Here is a 15,000-nt window from a genome sequence, read left to right as displayed (position 1 = left end):
AAGACCATGCCATATTGAATCAGTGGGGGTTAGTGCTGGGCTGGAACAAGACCATGCCATGTTGAATCAGTGGGGGTTAGTGCTGGGCTGGAACAAGACCATGCCATGGTGAATCAGTGCGGGTTAGTGCTGGGCTGGAACAAGACCATGACATGGTGAATCAGGGGGTTAGTGCTGGGCTGGAACAAGACCATGCCATCGTGAATCGGGGGGGTTAGTGCTGGGCTGGAACAAGACCATGCCATGTTGAATCAGGTCTGTTAGTGCTGGGCTGGAACAAGACCATTCCCACTTGGCATAGCTCCAGTTCTTGAGGTTCCTTCAGAGTCTTGCTGGTTTATGACATCACTTCCTCTTATCTGTCCCCAGGTGGGCGTGTCCTTGAACAGCCTAGTGGTGTATGCGTTGGCCTGGCGTGGGCGTGGCCGCCTGACGAGGCGCGGCAGCTTGGGCGTCGGGGAGACGCGCGGCGCCAGCAGCTTCCGCGTCTACGTCGTGAACCTGGCGTTGGCTGACCTGGTTCTCCTCCTCCGCACCCCGCTGATGCTGGCGTACCTGGCCGACGGCTGTAGCTGGCCCATGGGGAAAGTAGCCTGCCGCCTTGTGGTATTCCTGAGAGGCCTGGGGCTATACGCCGCAGCCTTCCTGCTGTGTGCCGTGGCTGTGGAGAGATGCCTGTGTCTCCTCAGACCGGTCTGGTCCAGTCTGAAGCGTCCTCGTTGGGCCGTTCCCCTGGTGTGCGGTCTCCTCTGGGGGCTTGCTGCTACCCTGGCTGCCCCTTACCTCCACACCGCAGACCTGCTGGAGATCAACGGTACTACCCAGTGTCTGGAGAGCATGGGGTACAGCACGGGGTTGTTTGTGACAGAGACAGTCGCTGGGTTCCTCCTGCCTTTGACGGTGTTCCTGGCGAGTAACGTAGCCGTGCTGTGGACCGCCGGGAAAGCAGGCGGCGCAGGACCGACCTCTCCGACCACCTCTCCTTCCTCCTCCTCCTTTTCGGCGACTGCGAGACAGATGGCCAGGCTGTACCGGGTCCTCTTCCTCACCATGCTCCTCTTCCTCTCCTGCTGGGTCCCTTACTTTACCTGCCGCTTCCTGCGGGCGCTGGCCGCAGGGCGACCTGACCGGGCTGGGCTGTACCGGGCGTCGTTCACGGGGGCATACGTCTCTCTGTTCCTGGTGTACCTGAAGAGCTCCCTGAACCCTGTCCTCTACGTGTTCGCTGCACGAGGCCTGGGGCGTACTGTCCGCGCCTCGCTCCCCTCCACCATCGAGAGAGTCTTCAACGATGACTTTTCTGACTCCAGGAGTAGACGGACCCTAAGGAGGGAGGATTCACAGATCTAGTGCCCTAAAAAAAAGCCCCGTCAGGGACCTTTACATATGGGAGATTCACAGATCTAGTGCTGGGACCTTGCAATTTTACTAGCAGACTGTAGAGATCTACTGTGACTGCTGGCCAACATGAACTCAGACGTTACAGCTTACTTCAGCCCTATCTGGACTACATGGACTACATTATTAGGACTGTATTGCATTATCTTAGGCTGGGTGGCAGGCTCGCTTCAGCCCTGTCTGGACTACATGGACTACATTATTAGGACTGTATTGCATTATCTTAGGCTGGGTGGCAGGCTTGCTTCAGCCCTATCTGGACTACATTATTAGGACTATATTGCATTATCTTAGGCTGGGTGGCAGGCTCGCTTCAGCCCTATCTGGACTACATGGACTACATTATTAGGACTATATTGCATTACCTTAGGCTGGGTTGCAGGCTTGCTTCAGCCCTATCTGGACTACATTATTAGGACTATACTGCATTATCTTAGGCTGGGTTGCAGGCTCGCTTCAGCCCTGTCTGGACTACATTATTAGGACTATACTGCATTATCTTAGGCTGGGTGGCAGGCTTACTTCAGCCCTATCTGGACTACATGGACTACATTATTAGGACTATACTGCATTATCTTAGGCTGGGTGGAAGGCTCGCTTCAGCCCTGTCTGGACTACATTATTAGGACTATACTGCATTACCTTAGGCTGGGTGGAAGGCTCGCTTCAGCCCTGTCTGGACTACATTATTAGGACTATACTGCATTACCTTAGGCTGGGTGGCAGGCTTACTTCAGCCCTATCTGGACTACATGGACTACATTATTAGGACTATACTGCATTATCTTAGGCTGGGTGGAAGGCTCGCTTCAGCCCTGTCTGGACTACATTATTAGGACTATACTGCATTACCTTAGGCTGGGTGGAAGGCTTACTTCAGCCCTATCTGGACTACATGGACTACATTATTAGGACTATACTGCATTATCTTAGGCTGGGTGGAAGGCTCGCTTCAGCCCTGTCTGGACTACATTATTAGGACTATACTGCATTACCTTAGGCTGGGTGGCAGGCTCGCTTCAGCCCTATCTGGACTACATGGACTACATTATTAGGACTATACTGCATTACCTTAGGCTGGGTGGAAGGCTCGCTTCAGATTTAGCCCCGAGTCTTGGTGTAAAACAAGCTCGGCTGCACTGCATTACACACTGCAAAGAACACTCCAAACATGAGGCCTGCCCTGCCTTTTCAGTGCTGCCTAAAACAACCACTTCTGTGTACGGTGGCCCTTTAGGAGCACTAGCGGGGGGGCCAATGCCCCTGTGACAACAATTTTGGACCCCCTTTGTGGCCCCCCTAAATGTGGAGTATGAAATCATTATTACATAACACATTTCTGCTGTCGTTCTTTTTGTTTACATCCGTTATTAGACAGTGGCAACGATGATGATTATGAACAGGGTCTTTTGCCTGCTAATGCAGTGAAGAAAACGATATGACAACAATAACATCTAATGTAACTGGCCCCTAACAGGCCCCTCTAACAGTACAACTGGCCCCTCTAACAGTACAACTGGCCCCCTCTAACAGAACAACTGGCCCCCTCTAACAGAACAACTGGCCCCCTCTAACAGTACAACTGGCCCCCCTCTAACAGAACAACTGGCCCCTAACAGTACAACTGGCCCCTCTAACAGTACACCTGGCCCCTCTAACAGTACAACTGGCCCCTCTAACAGTACAACTGGCCCCTCAACTGGCCCCTCTAACAGTACACCTGGCCCCTCTAACAGTACAACTGGCCCCTCAACTGGCCCCTCTAACAGTACAACTGGCCCCTCTAACAGGCCCCTCTATCAGTACAACTGGCCCCTCTAACAGGCCCCTCTAACAGTACAATTGGCCCCTCTAACAGTACAACTGGCCCCTCTAACAGTACAACTGGCCCCCTCTAACAGTACAACTGGCCCCTTCTAAAAGTACAACTGGCCCCTTCTAAAAGTACAACTGGCCCCTCTAACAGGACAACTGGCCCCTCTAACAGAACAACTGGCCCCTCTAACAGTACAACTGGCCCCTCTAACAGGCCCCTCTAACAGTACAACTGGCCCCCTCTAACAGTACAACTGGCCCCTCTAGAACCAAGCAAGGGGGGGGCAGAACCAAGCAGGGAGGGTGGCAGAACCAAGCAAGGAGGGGGGGGGGGCAGAACCAAGCAAGGAGGGGGGGCAGGACCAAGCAGGGAGGGTGGGCAGAACCAAGCAAGGAGGGGGGCAGAACCAAGCAAGGAGGGGGGGCAGAACCAAGCAAGGAGGGGGGGCAGAACCAAGCAAGGAGGGGGGCAGAACCAAGCAAGGAGGGGGAGACAGAACCAAGCAAGGAGGGGGGCAGAACCAAGCAAGGAGGGGGAGACAGAACCAAGCAAGGAGGGGGGGACAGAACCAAGCAAGGAGGGGGGGACAGAACCAAGCAAGGAGGGGGGGGGCAGAACCAAGCAAGGAGGGGGGCAGAACCAAGCAAGGAGGGGGGGCAGAACCAAGGAAGGAGTGGGGCAGAACCAAGCAAGGGGAGGGGGGCAGAACCAAGCAAGGAGGGGGGCAGAACCAAGCAAGGAGGGGGGCAGGACCAAGCAAGGAGGGGGGGGGGGCAGAACCAAGCAAGGAGGGGGGGCAGAACCAAGCAAGGAGGGGGGGGCAGAACCAAGCAAGGAGGGGGGGGGGCAGAATCAAGCAAGGAGGGGGGGGCAGAACCAAGCAAGGAGGGGGGGGCAGAATCAAGCAAGGAGGGGGGACAGAATCAAGCATTCTTATTGGTTGGTTCAACTCTGTTGACAATACGGCGTGTTGTGATTGGCCCCCCGCTTGCAGATAGGGACGAGATCGGGAACGTCAGGTCCTCCCCCCAGTATGAAAATGTGACGCAAGTGGGTCGGTCACGTTCTGAATACTGTTTTATATATTTTACAACGTGTACAAGGTTTGCTGTACGTTAGTGATTTCTACATGTGTAGGGGTATATGGTACCTGTTAGGGATTGAGGGGCATTCTGGGATGTGTTTTGGCATATGATTACTGTAGATAAGTGTGTTAGCTAGCAGACACCGACCGTAAATCGGTCACATAAACCCACTGCTAACACAGTTGTCTTCATGCTATAGATTTTTACCATCGACAGCCATCCAATACCGTTAAGCCCCGCACAACTACCGTGCTGTTTCCCATTTAACAAACAGGTATTAAAATGACGGTCAACTGGGACCACTGGCTGGTGTGATTTATTAGGACAAAAACACAACGCCAGGAGATTTACATCTGTTTACACCGGCGAGATCCTATTGGTGCGTTCTAGCGTCATCTGCATATTTCTGTTATAGGGAACGCCTCCTCTGTGAAGTGCGCATGTGCAATAAATCAATTCGCCTTTACACTCCTAAACAACGCGATTTAAATAAAAAATTAAATAAAACTTTTGCAAAAGGTTAATAAAGTCGACAAAAACCTTAGTTCACTTTGTTCATAACATATTGTAGTTTTTTTGGGGATATTAAAACTGAATTGAAAATTTCGTTCAAAATCCATCTCTTTCCATGTTCCAGTGGGCTTCCTCTCAGCTCCATATGGAAACGGCCAAGGAGATGCTTCCCACTGAAATATATATGTCTCGTTGTTCTATCTGTGGTCCCAAAAACAGGTCGACTTTATCAGCGTGTTATATTAATATAACACATGATGTTATTGACCTCAAAGGAAACCAGATTCCAGTCGTTTACAATTCAACACGTCGACTCAGGAGCTGCGCTGACAGACGACGTTAAACTAACGTGATGGACTCCCCAGTCTTATTAACCTGTGCTGCTTCAATAACCTGGTACATTTTAATCAGCGGGGTTTTTCGACAGTACACTTAACGACATGTTTTTATTCGTTTATTTATTTTAACCTTTATTTCACTAGATAAAGTCAAGTTAGGAACTCATTCTTATTTAAGAAATGACGGTCTAACCCGAACGACGCTGGGCCAAATTGTGCGCCGCCCCCCCCAAATAATATAGGACACCCAATCACGGCCCGGATGTGATACAGCCTGGAAATCGAGCCAAGGACTGTAGTTGACGCCTCTTACACTGACGTCAGTGTTTTAGACCGCTCAAATCTAATTCAACTGCTGAAGCTCTGTTCACCACCCGATAAAAAGTATAACAAACCAATTACTGTTTAAATCAGGTACTGTCCAAAATATACTATACATTACTGATAAAGATAGCTGGCTATCTGTTGATACATTACTGATAAAGATAGCTAGCTATCTTTAACATTAAATAGACTATACGTTACTGATAAAGATAGCTAGCTATCTGTTGGAAAAAAACAAAGCTGGATAGCCGAGTTAACAATTTTACACAAACACGGTTGTTGTATTTGCCATGTGGGGAATCAAACCTGGATTATTTCACCATGTTTCAGCATTTTATTGATACCGTGTTGTGTTTTCACGTTGTTTTGACTGATTTAATGTGTTTTCACTGATTTAATGTCAATGCAAATATGTGATAACTAGCTCACCGATAACTGTAATGATGTATTTCAAACAACAAGTGGTCATTTGTGAAAATGTATTATTTTTTTACATTTAAAAAAAAAAATAAACCTTGGAGACTAAATGTAGTTTTACACGTTAACAATCTAAGCCAACCTCGTCTGTTTTGGTTTGACGCATTTTGTTGCTGAAGCAACAGCGGGAGAGTCCCGGTTATTGAGGTAGTGAAGGGTAACACAGTTCAATGTTCAATCGGGTTTAAGATCAAATCAGGTTTAAGATCAAATCAGGTTTAAGATCAAATCAGGTAGTGAAGGGTAACACAGTTCAATGTTAAATCGGGTTTAAGATCAAATCAGATTTAAGATCAGGTTTAAGATTAAATCAGGTTTAAGATTAAATCAGGTTTAAGGAAGAGAAATTATCCCAGATTTAAACATGATTTAGTTCATACTGTGTGTGTGTTTGCTGTATATTGCTTCTGTGTGTGTGTGTGTGTGTGTGTTTGCTGTATATTGCTTCTGTGTGTGTGTTTGCTGTATATTGCTTCTGTGTGTGTGTTTGCTGTATATTGCTTCTGTGTGTGTGTGTGTGTTTGCTGTATATTGCTTCTCTCTCTGTGTGTGTGTGTGTGTGTTTGCTGTATATTGCTTCTCTCTGTGTGTGTGTGTGTGTTTGCTGTATATTGCTTCTCTCTGTGTGTGTGTGTGTGTGTGTCTGTTCAGAATACTCCATATTTCTGCTAGTTTTCTGTACTATAGGAGATACAGGAAAGCAGAACAGAGCGAGAACATAGAGAGATGGGGAGGCCCACACAAGGCAAACATGGCATATTCCTCTCAAGCCAGAGGAAGTAGTCCTTGCTAAACATTACTTCTAAAAGAAGCGTCTGCCACATCCTGTGTGAATAAACAGCTGAGAGATCTTTCAGTGCGGTAAAATGTCTGCATACCTGGTTTAGGAGCCTAAAGACCCCAGATCAAATGCATCGTGACAATGAAATATATAAATACTAACACACTTTAGGAAAGAGTGAAGTCATAGATTTGCACCTACAGTTTCATTTCTAATCTATAAAAAGCCAATTGACATTTACTCTTTGAGTTGCTGACTTGTTGCATCCTCGACAACTACTGTGATTATTATTATCTGACCCTGCTGGTCATTTATGAACGTTTGAACATCTTGGCCATGTTCTGTTATAATCTCCACCCGGCACAGCCAGAAGAGGACTGGCCACCCCTCATAGCCTGGTTCCTCTCTAGGTTTCTAATCTCCACCCGGCACAGCCAGAAGAGGACTGGCCACCCCTCATAGCCTGGTTCCTCTCTAGGTTTCTAATCTCCACCCAGCACAGCCAGAAGAGGACTGGTCACCCCCTCATAGCCTGGTTCCTCTCTAGGTTTCTAATCTCCACCCAGCACAGCCAGAAGAGGACTGGCCACCCCTCATAGCCTGGTTCCTCTCTAGGTTTCTAATCTCCACCCAGCACAGCCAGAAGAGGACTGGCCACCCCTCATAGCCTGGTTCCTCTCTAGGTTTCTAATCTCCACCCAGCACAGCCAGAAGAGGACTGGCCAACCCCTCATAGCCTGGTTCCTCTCCAGGTTTCTTCCTAGGTTTTGGCCTTTCTAGGGAGTTTTTCCTAGCCACCGTGCTTCTACACCCGCATTGCTTGCTGTTTTGGGGGGGTTTTAGGCTGGGTTTCTGTACAGCACTTTGAGATATCAGCTGATGTAAGAAGGGCTTTATAAATTGAATTTGATTTAATCTTTATGGATGGGCTAACATCCTAGAACTGTGTAATATAACTCACATTGTGAATATTTAGTTGGCGAAAGGACGATATCCTGGGGTATGTACATGTGTTACTCTACAGGGCTGTTGGAGGGGAGAGTATTTGTTTTTGTGTAATTAGTTAGAAATATTGTCCTGTAGCTAATTGACCTTGGAATCTGTGATTTATTACCACAAATATGATTTTTTTTTAAATCCTGATTTTCAAGGGTGTTGGGTGGCCAGCGTCTGTACATATTATCTGCATTAGTTTCCCCCCCAACTAGTTCGCAGTAATGTGACTAACATCATGAGGATTTTTTATTTATTGCCAATCAAATATCGGACATGGATTATGAAAACATTGCAATCGAATGATAAACTTTTTCCAACTATTTTTCATCATGGAAAATGATATAGTTATGCACTTGAACTTGATAATAAATAAACATTTATTGACACCATATTCCCATGTGTTTACTGACCACAATCCATTGAATTAATATTAAGTGTTGGTTATTTGGCGTCAAGGGGGCACCACGCAAGGAACAAAGCAGTGAGATATGCAACTTAGCGTCGTTTTTCTGCAAAATGTTCACTGCTAGCGTGCGTGCGTGGGGGCATCATTTCAGTCGCGCAGGGATCAAACCCCCCCCGGAATCAGCCCCAGGTCTTCAGGCCTGAGCCCCCCGGATGTCCTGAACGTCTAGTGACGTCCCTGCTTCAGCCCTGTCTGGACTAGAGGCATTATCTCAGGGCTGAAGTAAGCCAGTCACCCAGCCTGTCTGGACTAGAGGCATTATCTTAGGGCTAGAGTAAGCCCTGTCTGGACTAGAGGCATTATCTTAGGGCTGAAGTAAGCCTGTTACCCAGCCTGTCTGGACTAGAGGCATTATCTCAGGGCTAAAGTAAGCCTGTTAGCCAGCCTGTCTGGACTAGAGGCATTATCTTAGGGCTGAAGTAAACCTGTCTGGACTAGAGGCATTATCTTAGGACTGGAGTAAGCCTGTCATCCAGCCTGTCTGGACTAGAGGCATTATCTTAGGGCTGGAGTAAGCCTGTCACGACTAGAGGCATTATCTTAGGGCTGGAGTAAGCCCAGTCACCCAGCCTGTCACAACTAGAGGCATTATCTCAGGGCTGAAGTAAGCCCGTCACCCAGCCTGTCTGGACTAGAGGATTATCTTAGGGCTGAAGTAAGCCCTGTCTGGACTAGAGGCATTATCTTAGGACTGGAGTAAGGCTGTCACCCAGCCTGTCTGGACTAGAGGCATTATCTTAGGGCTGGCGTAAGCCCAGTCACCCAGCCTGTCTGGACTAGAGGCATTATCTTAGGGTTGGAGTAAGGCTGTCACCCAGCCTGTCAGGACTAGAGGCATTATCTTAGGGCTGGAGTAAGCCCAGTCACCCAGCCTGTCTGGACTAGAGGCATTATCTCAGGGCTGAAGGAAGACTGTCAGGACTAGAGGCATTATCTCAGGGCTGGAGTAAGCCCAGTCACCCAGCCTGTCTGGACTAGAGGCATTATAAGAACTATAAGCATCATAGGAACTCATCAAAACACAAAATACTTTTACAGGTTTTTAATGATCATCTACAGCTAAAAGAAGAAACACTTTGAAAATTAAAATACATACAGATATGAACAAATAGGACTCCTACTAATACAGAATACAATGTTAACTATGTAGCAGTTAAAGTCAGGTGGTCTGTGCAAAGCCCATGCCAGAGACATATAACAAAATGGCTTATATATAGTCATATAAATACAGATGGCTAATGGAGTCCTGCTATTGTCCAACCAGGCTGGATGGAGTCCTGCTTTTGTCCAACCAGGCTGGATGGAGTCCTGCTTTTGTCCAAACCAGGCTGTATGGAGTCCTGCTTTTGTCCAACCAGGCTGGATGGAGTCCTGCTTTTGTCCAACCAGGCTGGATGGAGCCTTGTTATTGTCCAACCAGGCTGGACGGAGCCTTGCTATTGTCCAACCAGGCTGGATGGAGGAGTCTTGCTATTGGCTGACAGCTGTAGGTGGAGCCCTGCTATTGTCCAACCAGGCTGGATGGAGTCCTGCTATTGTCCAACCAGGCTGGACGGAGCCTTGCTATTGTCCAACCAGGCTGGATGGAGTCCTGCTATTGGCTGACAGCTGTAGGTGGAGTGTTCAGGTGGTCAGCGTGTCTATAGGCTCGTTCCAGTAAGGTCTGGGCATCCTGGACCGGCCCCGATGTCTGGAGGGTCTTGGCTAGGCGACGGGCCGCGGCGACAGCGTGTCCGCTACGAAACAGACTCACCATCTGCTCCTAGAAAAGGAGAGGACAGTTAGGAAGCAGCCCTGGCATGTCCCGTGTAGCTCAGGTGGTAGAGCATGGTGTTTGCAACGCCAGGGTTGTGGGTTCGATTCCCACGGGGGACCAGTACAGGAGAAAAAAAAAATGTATGAAATGGTACTTTTTACCCCTTTATCCTCCCCAATTTCGTGGTTTTCAAATCGGTAGTTACAGTCTCGTCCCATCACTGCAACGTACGGACTCGGGAGAGGTCGAAGGACGAGAAACACGACCCTGCCGAGACGCACTGCTTCTTGACACGCTGCTCGCTTAACCCGGAAGCCAGCCGGAGGAAACAAACTGGCGACACGAGTCAGCTTGCATGCGCCCGGCCCACCACTAGGAGTCGCTAGAGCGCGATGGGACAAGGACATCCCGGGCCGGTCAAACTCTCCCCTAAACCGGACGACGCTGGGGCCAAATTGTGAGCCGTCTCATGGGTCTCCCGGTCGCGGCCGGCTGCGACACAACCCGGGATCGAACCTGGTCGCTGTAGAGACGCCTCAAGCACTGCGATGCTGCGCTACTCAGGAGGCCAAGATGTCACTTTTTAATGACATGTACACTACCGTTCACAAGTTTGGGGTCACTTAGAAAAGTCCTTGTTTTTGAATTTTTTTTAAATACAATAAATAAATAAAAAGTCAGCATCATTAAATAGTACCCACAAAACACCAGTCTCAACGTCAACAGTGGAGAGGCGACTCCGGGATGCTGGCCTTCTAGGCAGAGTTCCTCTGTCCAGTGTCTGTGTTCTTTTGCCCATCTTAATCTTTTCTTTTTATTGGCCAGTCTGAGATATGGCTTTTTCTTTGCAACTCTGCCTAGAATGCCAGCATCCCGGAGTCGCCTCTTCACTGTTGAGACTGGTGTTTTGTGGGTACTATTTAATGAAGCTGCCAGTTGAGGACTTGTGAGGTGTCGGTTTCCTAAACTAGACACTAATGTACTTGTCCTCTTGCTCAGTTGTGCACCGGGGCCTCCCACTCCTCTTTCTATTCTGGTTAGTGCCAGTTTGCTCTGTTCTGTGAAGGGAGTAGTTACACAGCGTTCTACGAGATCGTCAGTTTCTTGGCAATTTCTCACATGGAATAAGAATAGACTGACGAGTTTCAGAAGAAAGTTCTTTGTTTCTGGCCATTTTGAGTCTGTAATCGAACCCACAAATGCTGATGCTCCAGATACTCAACTAGTCTATAGAAGGCCAGTTTTATTGCGTCTTTAAAATCAGCACAACAGTTTTCAGCTGTGCTAACATAATTGCAAAAGGGTTTTCTAATGATCAATTAGCCTTTTAAAATGATAAACGTGGATTAGCTAACATTGGAACACAGGAGTGATGGTTGCTGATAATGGGCCTCTGTACGCCTATGTAGATATTCCATTAAAAAATCTGCCATTTCCAGCTACAATAGTCATTTACAACATTAACAAATGTCTACAGTGTATTTATGATCAATTTGTTGTTATTTTAAAAATGGAGAAAAAAATATTTAAAAAAGTGTTTTTCTTTCAAAAACAAGGACATTTCTAAGTGACTCCAACCTGTTGAACGGTAGGTAGTGTATCTGTCAAAGACCTCCAGGTGTTTTTGAGACCTCTTAAATTAAAAAAAACACATTTCTTCCCTGAAAGAACTTCGTTAACAGGATGTAGTAGTAAGCAGAATGCCGTTAATGTCTGGCCACTTCCTCCTTCTACAGAACTCACAGAACACAGCCGCAATAAACCACAGCTATAAAAACCCCAGGCTGTCACTAGAACTGGTTACCAAAACGCATGGAAACCTGTGTGTGTGTGTAGGTGTGTAGGTGTGTAGGTGTGTGTGTTATAGCTTGCTTGTTGACCTGTAAGGGTCTGTCATTGCGCTGAGGTACAGGGGGGAGACGCAGGACTGTGTGTGTGTGTGTGTGTGTGTGTGTGTTATAGCTTGCTTGTTGACCTGTAAGGGTCTGTCTTTGCGCTGAGGTACAGGGGGGAGACGCAGGACTCCTTGCTCTGACAACTGGAGGATCTGAAACAACATGGGGAGAGGAGAGAGTAGGGGGAGAGGAGAGAGTAGGGGGAGAGGAGAGAGGAGAGAGTAGGGGGAGAGGAGAGAGTAGGGGGGAGAGGAGAGAGGAGGGGGAGAGGAGAGAGGAGGGGGAGAGGAGAGAGGAGGGGGAGAGGAGAGAGTAGGGGGGAGAGGAGAGAGGAGGGGGAGAGGAGGGGGAGAGGAGAGAGGAGGGGGAGAGGAGAGGAGACATAAACAGAAGCACACAGGCTGCATCTTAAATGACCTTAGACCAGAGCCTATTCCCTATATAGTGCATATTAGACCAGAGCCTATTCCCTATATAGTGCAGTAGACCAGAGCCTATTCCCTATATAGTGCAGTAGACCAGAGCCTATTCCCTATATAGTGCATATTAGACCAGAGTCTATTCCCTATATAGTGCAGTAGACCAGAGCCTATTCCCTATATAGTGCAGTAGACCAGAGCCTATTCCCTATATAGTGCAGTAGACCAGAGCCTATTCCCTATATAGTGCATTAGCCTTTGACCAGAGCCTTTGGGCCCTGGGGGAAATATTGCCGTATTTAGGTAATAGGGTACCATTCAGAACGCAGCAGAGGACTTGATCCCCATCAAAGAGGAAGCTTTCTAGTCAATGAAAAGAACCAACAATGACCAGAGGCCTCAGACCAGATACCTAAATATGGGCTTCCTTCCTATTTCTAGTCCTTCTATTACAAAACCAAATGTAGGCCTGGGGGGGAGAGAAGAGGAAGAAAGATGCCTTCTGAGAAGCCCGGAGGGGGGAGGGGGGAGAAGCATGGAGGGAGGAGGGAGGAGATGCATTCTGAGAAGCCCGGAGGGGGGAGAAGCATGGAGGGAGGAGGGAGGAGATGCATTCTGAGAAGCCCGGAGGGGAGAGATGCATTCTGAGAAGCACGGAGGGGAGAGAGATGCATTCTGAGAAGCACGGAGGGGAGAGAGATGCATTCTGAGAAGCACGGAGGGGAGAGAGATGCATTCTGAGAAGCACGGAGGGGAGAGAGATGCATTCTGAGAAGCACGGAGGGGAGAGAGATGCATTCTGAGAAGCACGGAGGGGGGAGAGATGCATTCTGAGAAGCCCAGAGGGGAGAGATGCATTCTGAGAAGCACGGAGGGGAGAGAGATGCATTCTGAGAAGCACGGAGGGGAGAGAGATGCATTCTGAGAAGCACGGAGGGGAGAGAGATGCATTCTGAGAAGCACGGAGGGGAGAGAGATGCATTCTGAGAAGCATGTTAGATGAAATATCTTATTTTTTAAATCATAAGCCACCGCGCCAGTTGTCTTACGAGGCAGTGAGACCCCTGGTTCAGAGCCCTGCTGCTAATGTAAAGTAACTACGTCTTCAAAAAAACAGTTTGTTATCCAGCAACGTAGAGTTACAATCATCACAATATGTCAGACAGATCTAGAACCTTCCCCAACAAAGGATCTGGACAGGATCTAGAACCTTCCCCCCACAAAGGATCTGGACAGGATCTAGAACCTTCCCCCCACAAAGGATCTGGACAGGATCTAGAACCTTCCCCCCACAAAGGATCTGGACAGGATCTAGAACCTTCCCCCACAAAGGATCTGGACAGGATCTAGAACCTTCCCCCACAAAGGATCTGGACAGGATCTAGAACCTTCCCCCACAAAGGATCTGGACAGGATCTAGAACCTTCCCCCACAAAGGATCTGGACAGGATCTAGAACCTTCCCCCACAAATGATCTGGACGGGATCTAGAACCTTCCCCCACAAAGGATCTGGACAGGATATAGAACCTTCCCCCACAAAGGATCTGGACAGGATCTAGAACCTTCCCCCACAAAGGATTGGGACAGGACAGACCTTCCCCCCACAAAAGGATCTGGACAGGTCTAGAACCTCCCCCACCAAAAGGATTTTTTTTTTTTTTCTTGTTTTTTTTAAAATTATTGTCATTATCGCTGATTTATCATTATCATTAAGTTTAGCTGGGCCATTTATGGAACGGCCCAGAGGGGGGGGGGGGGGAAGGATACGGAACGGCCCAGAGGGGGGGGGGAAGGATAGGAACGGCCCAGGGGGGGGGGGGGGGGAAAGGATAAGGAAATGGCCAGAGGGGGGTGGGGAAAAGGGGATTACGGAACGGCCCAGAGGGGGGGTGGAAGGATACGAAGGCCAGAGGGGGGGTGGGGAGGAACGGAACGGCCCAGAGGGGGGGGGGGGGGGGGGGGAAGGATCGAACGGCCCCAGAGGGGGGGAGGGGGGGGGAAGGATAAGGACCGGCCCCAGAGGGGGGGGGGGGGGGAGGAAAGGATACTGACGCCAGAGGGGGGGGGGAAGGATACGGAACGGCCCAGAGGGGGGCGGGGGGAAAGGATACGGAAAGGCACCAGAGGGGGGGGGGGGTAATAGGATACGGATACGGCCCAGAGGGGGGGGGGGGGGGGAAATGAAAAAAGGATACGGAGACGGACAGAGGGGGGGGGGGGGGGGGGGGGGGGGGAATGGATACGGAAACGGCCCAGAGGGGGGGGGGGAAAGCTACACGTAATGCCCAACGGTGGGGGGGGGGAAAGGATCTGAACGCCCAGAGGGGGGGGGGGGGGGGAAAGGATACGGAACGGCCCAGCAGGGGGGGGGGGGGTGGAAGGATAACTGACCGGCCCAGAGGGGGGGGGGGAAAGGATACGGACGGCGGCCCAGAGGGGGGGGGGAACGGATCGTAACGGCCCAGAGGGGGTGGTGTGGGGAAGTATACGGAACGGCCAGAGGGGGGGGGGTGGAAAGGATAAAAACGAACGGCCATATGGGGGGGGGGGAAGGATAACGGAACGGCCCAGAGGGGGGGTGGGTGAAAAAAGGTAATATAAAACGGAAAAAAAACGGGTCCCCAGATGGGGGGGGGAAAGGATCAATCGGAACGCCCAGAGGGGGGGGAGGATACTACGGAACGGCCCAGAGGGGGGTGGGAGGATATCGAACGCCCCAGAGGGGGGGGGAAGGA

The 15,000-nt window shown here is 49.5% G+C and overlaps 1 protein-coding gene and 1 long non-coding RNA gene across 6 annotated transcripts in view; one reads left to right on the top strand and one right to left on the bottom strand.

Annotated features, from left to right (window-relative positions):
- LOC115181190 (C5a anaphylatoxin chemotactic receptor 1-like) overlaps positions 1–2,730 on the top strand; it is a 6,685-nt gene extending 3,955 nt beyond the window's left edge. For 4 of the 5 annotated variants that reach the window (XM_029743220.1, XM_029743221.1, XM_029743223.1 and 1 more), the window contains one exon: positions 370–2,730. In XM_029743220.1, coding sequence (XP_029599080.1) covers positions 370–1,350 — 981 coding nt within the window. In that variant the 3' untranslated portion in view covers positions 1,351–2,730. The remainder of the gene's footprint in view (positions 1–369) is intronic. The other variant, XM_029743224.1, reaches the window with a different exon arrangement.
- A 6,491-nt stretch (positions 2,731–9,221) lies between these two features.
- Positions 9,222–12,038, bottom strand: LOC115181193 (uncharacterized). The gene is made up of 2 exons (XR_003873318.1): positions 11,926–12,038; positions 9,222–9,956 (listed from the first exon to the last, which is right to left on the bottom strand). It is a non-coding gene; the product is annotated as an uncharacterized LOC115181193 (long non-coding RNA).
- Between the last annotated feature and the right edge of the window lie 2,962 nt (positions 12,039–15,000).

The sequence above is a fragment of the Salmo trutta genome, unplaced genomic scaffold (genome assembly GCF_901001165.1).
Source record: "Salmo trutta unplaced genomic scaffold, fSalTru1.1, whole genome shotgun sequence".
Taxonomy (NCBI): Eukaryota; Metazoa; Chordata; class Actinopteri; order Salmoniformes; family Salmonidae; genus Salmo; species Salmo trutta.
The sequence above is the reverse complement of the archived record's forward strand: the minus strand, read 5'-3'. Positions and strand labels throughout refer to the sequence as shown.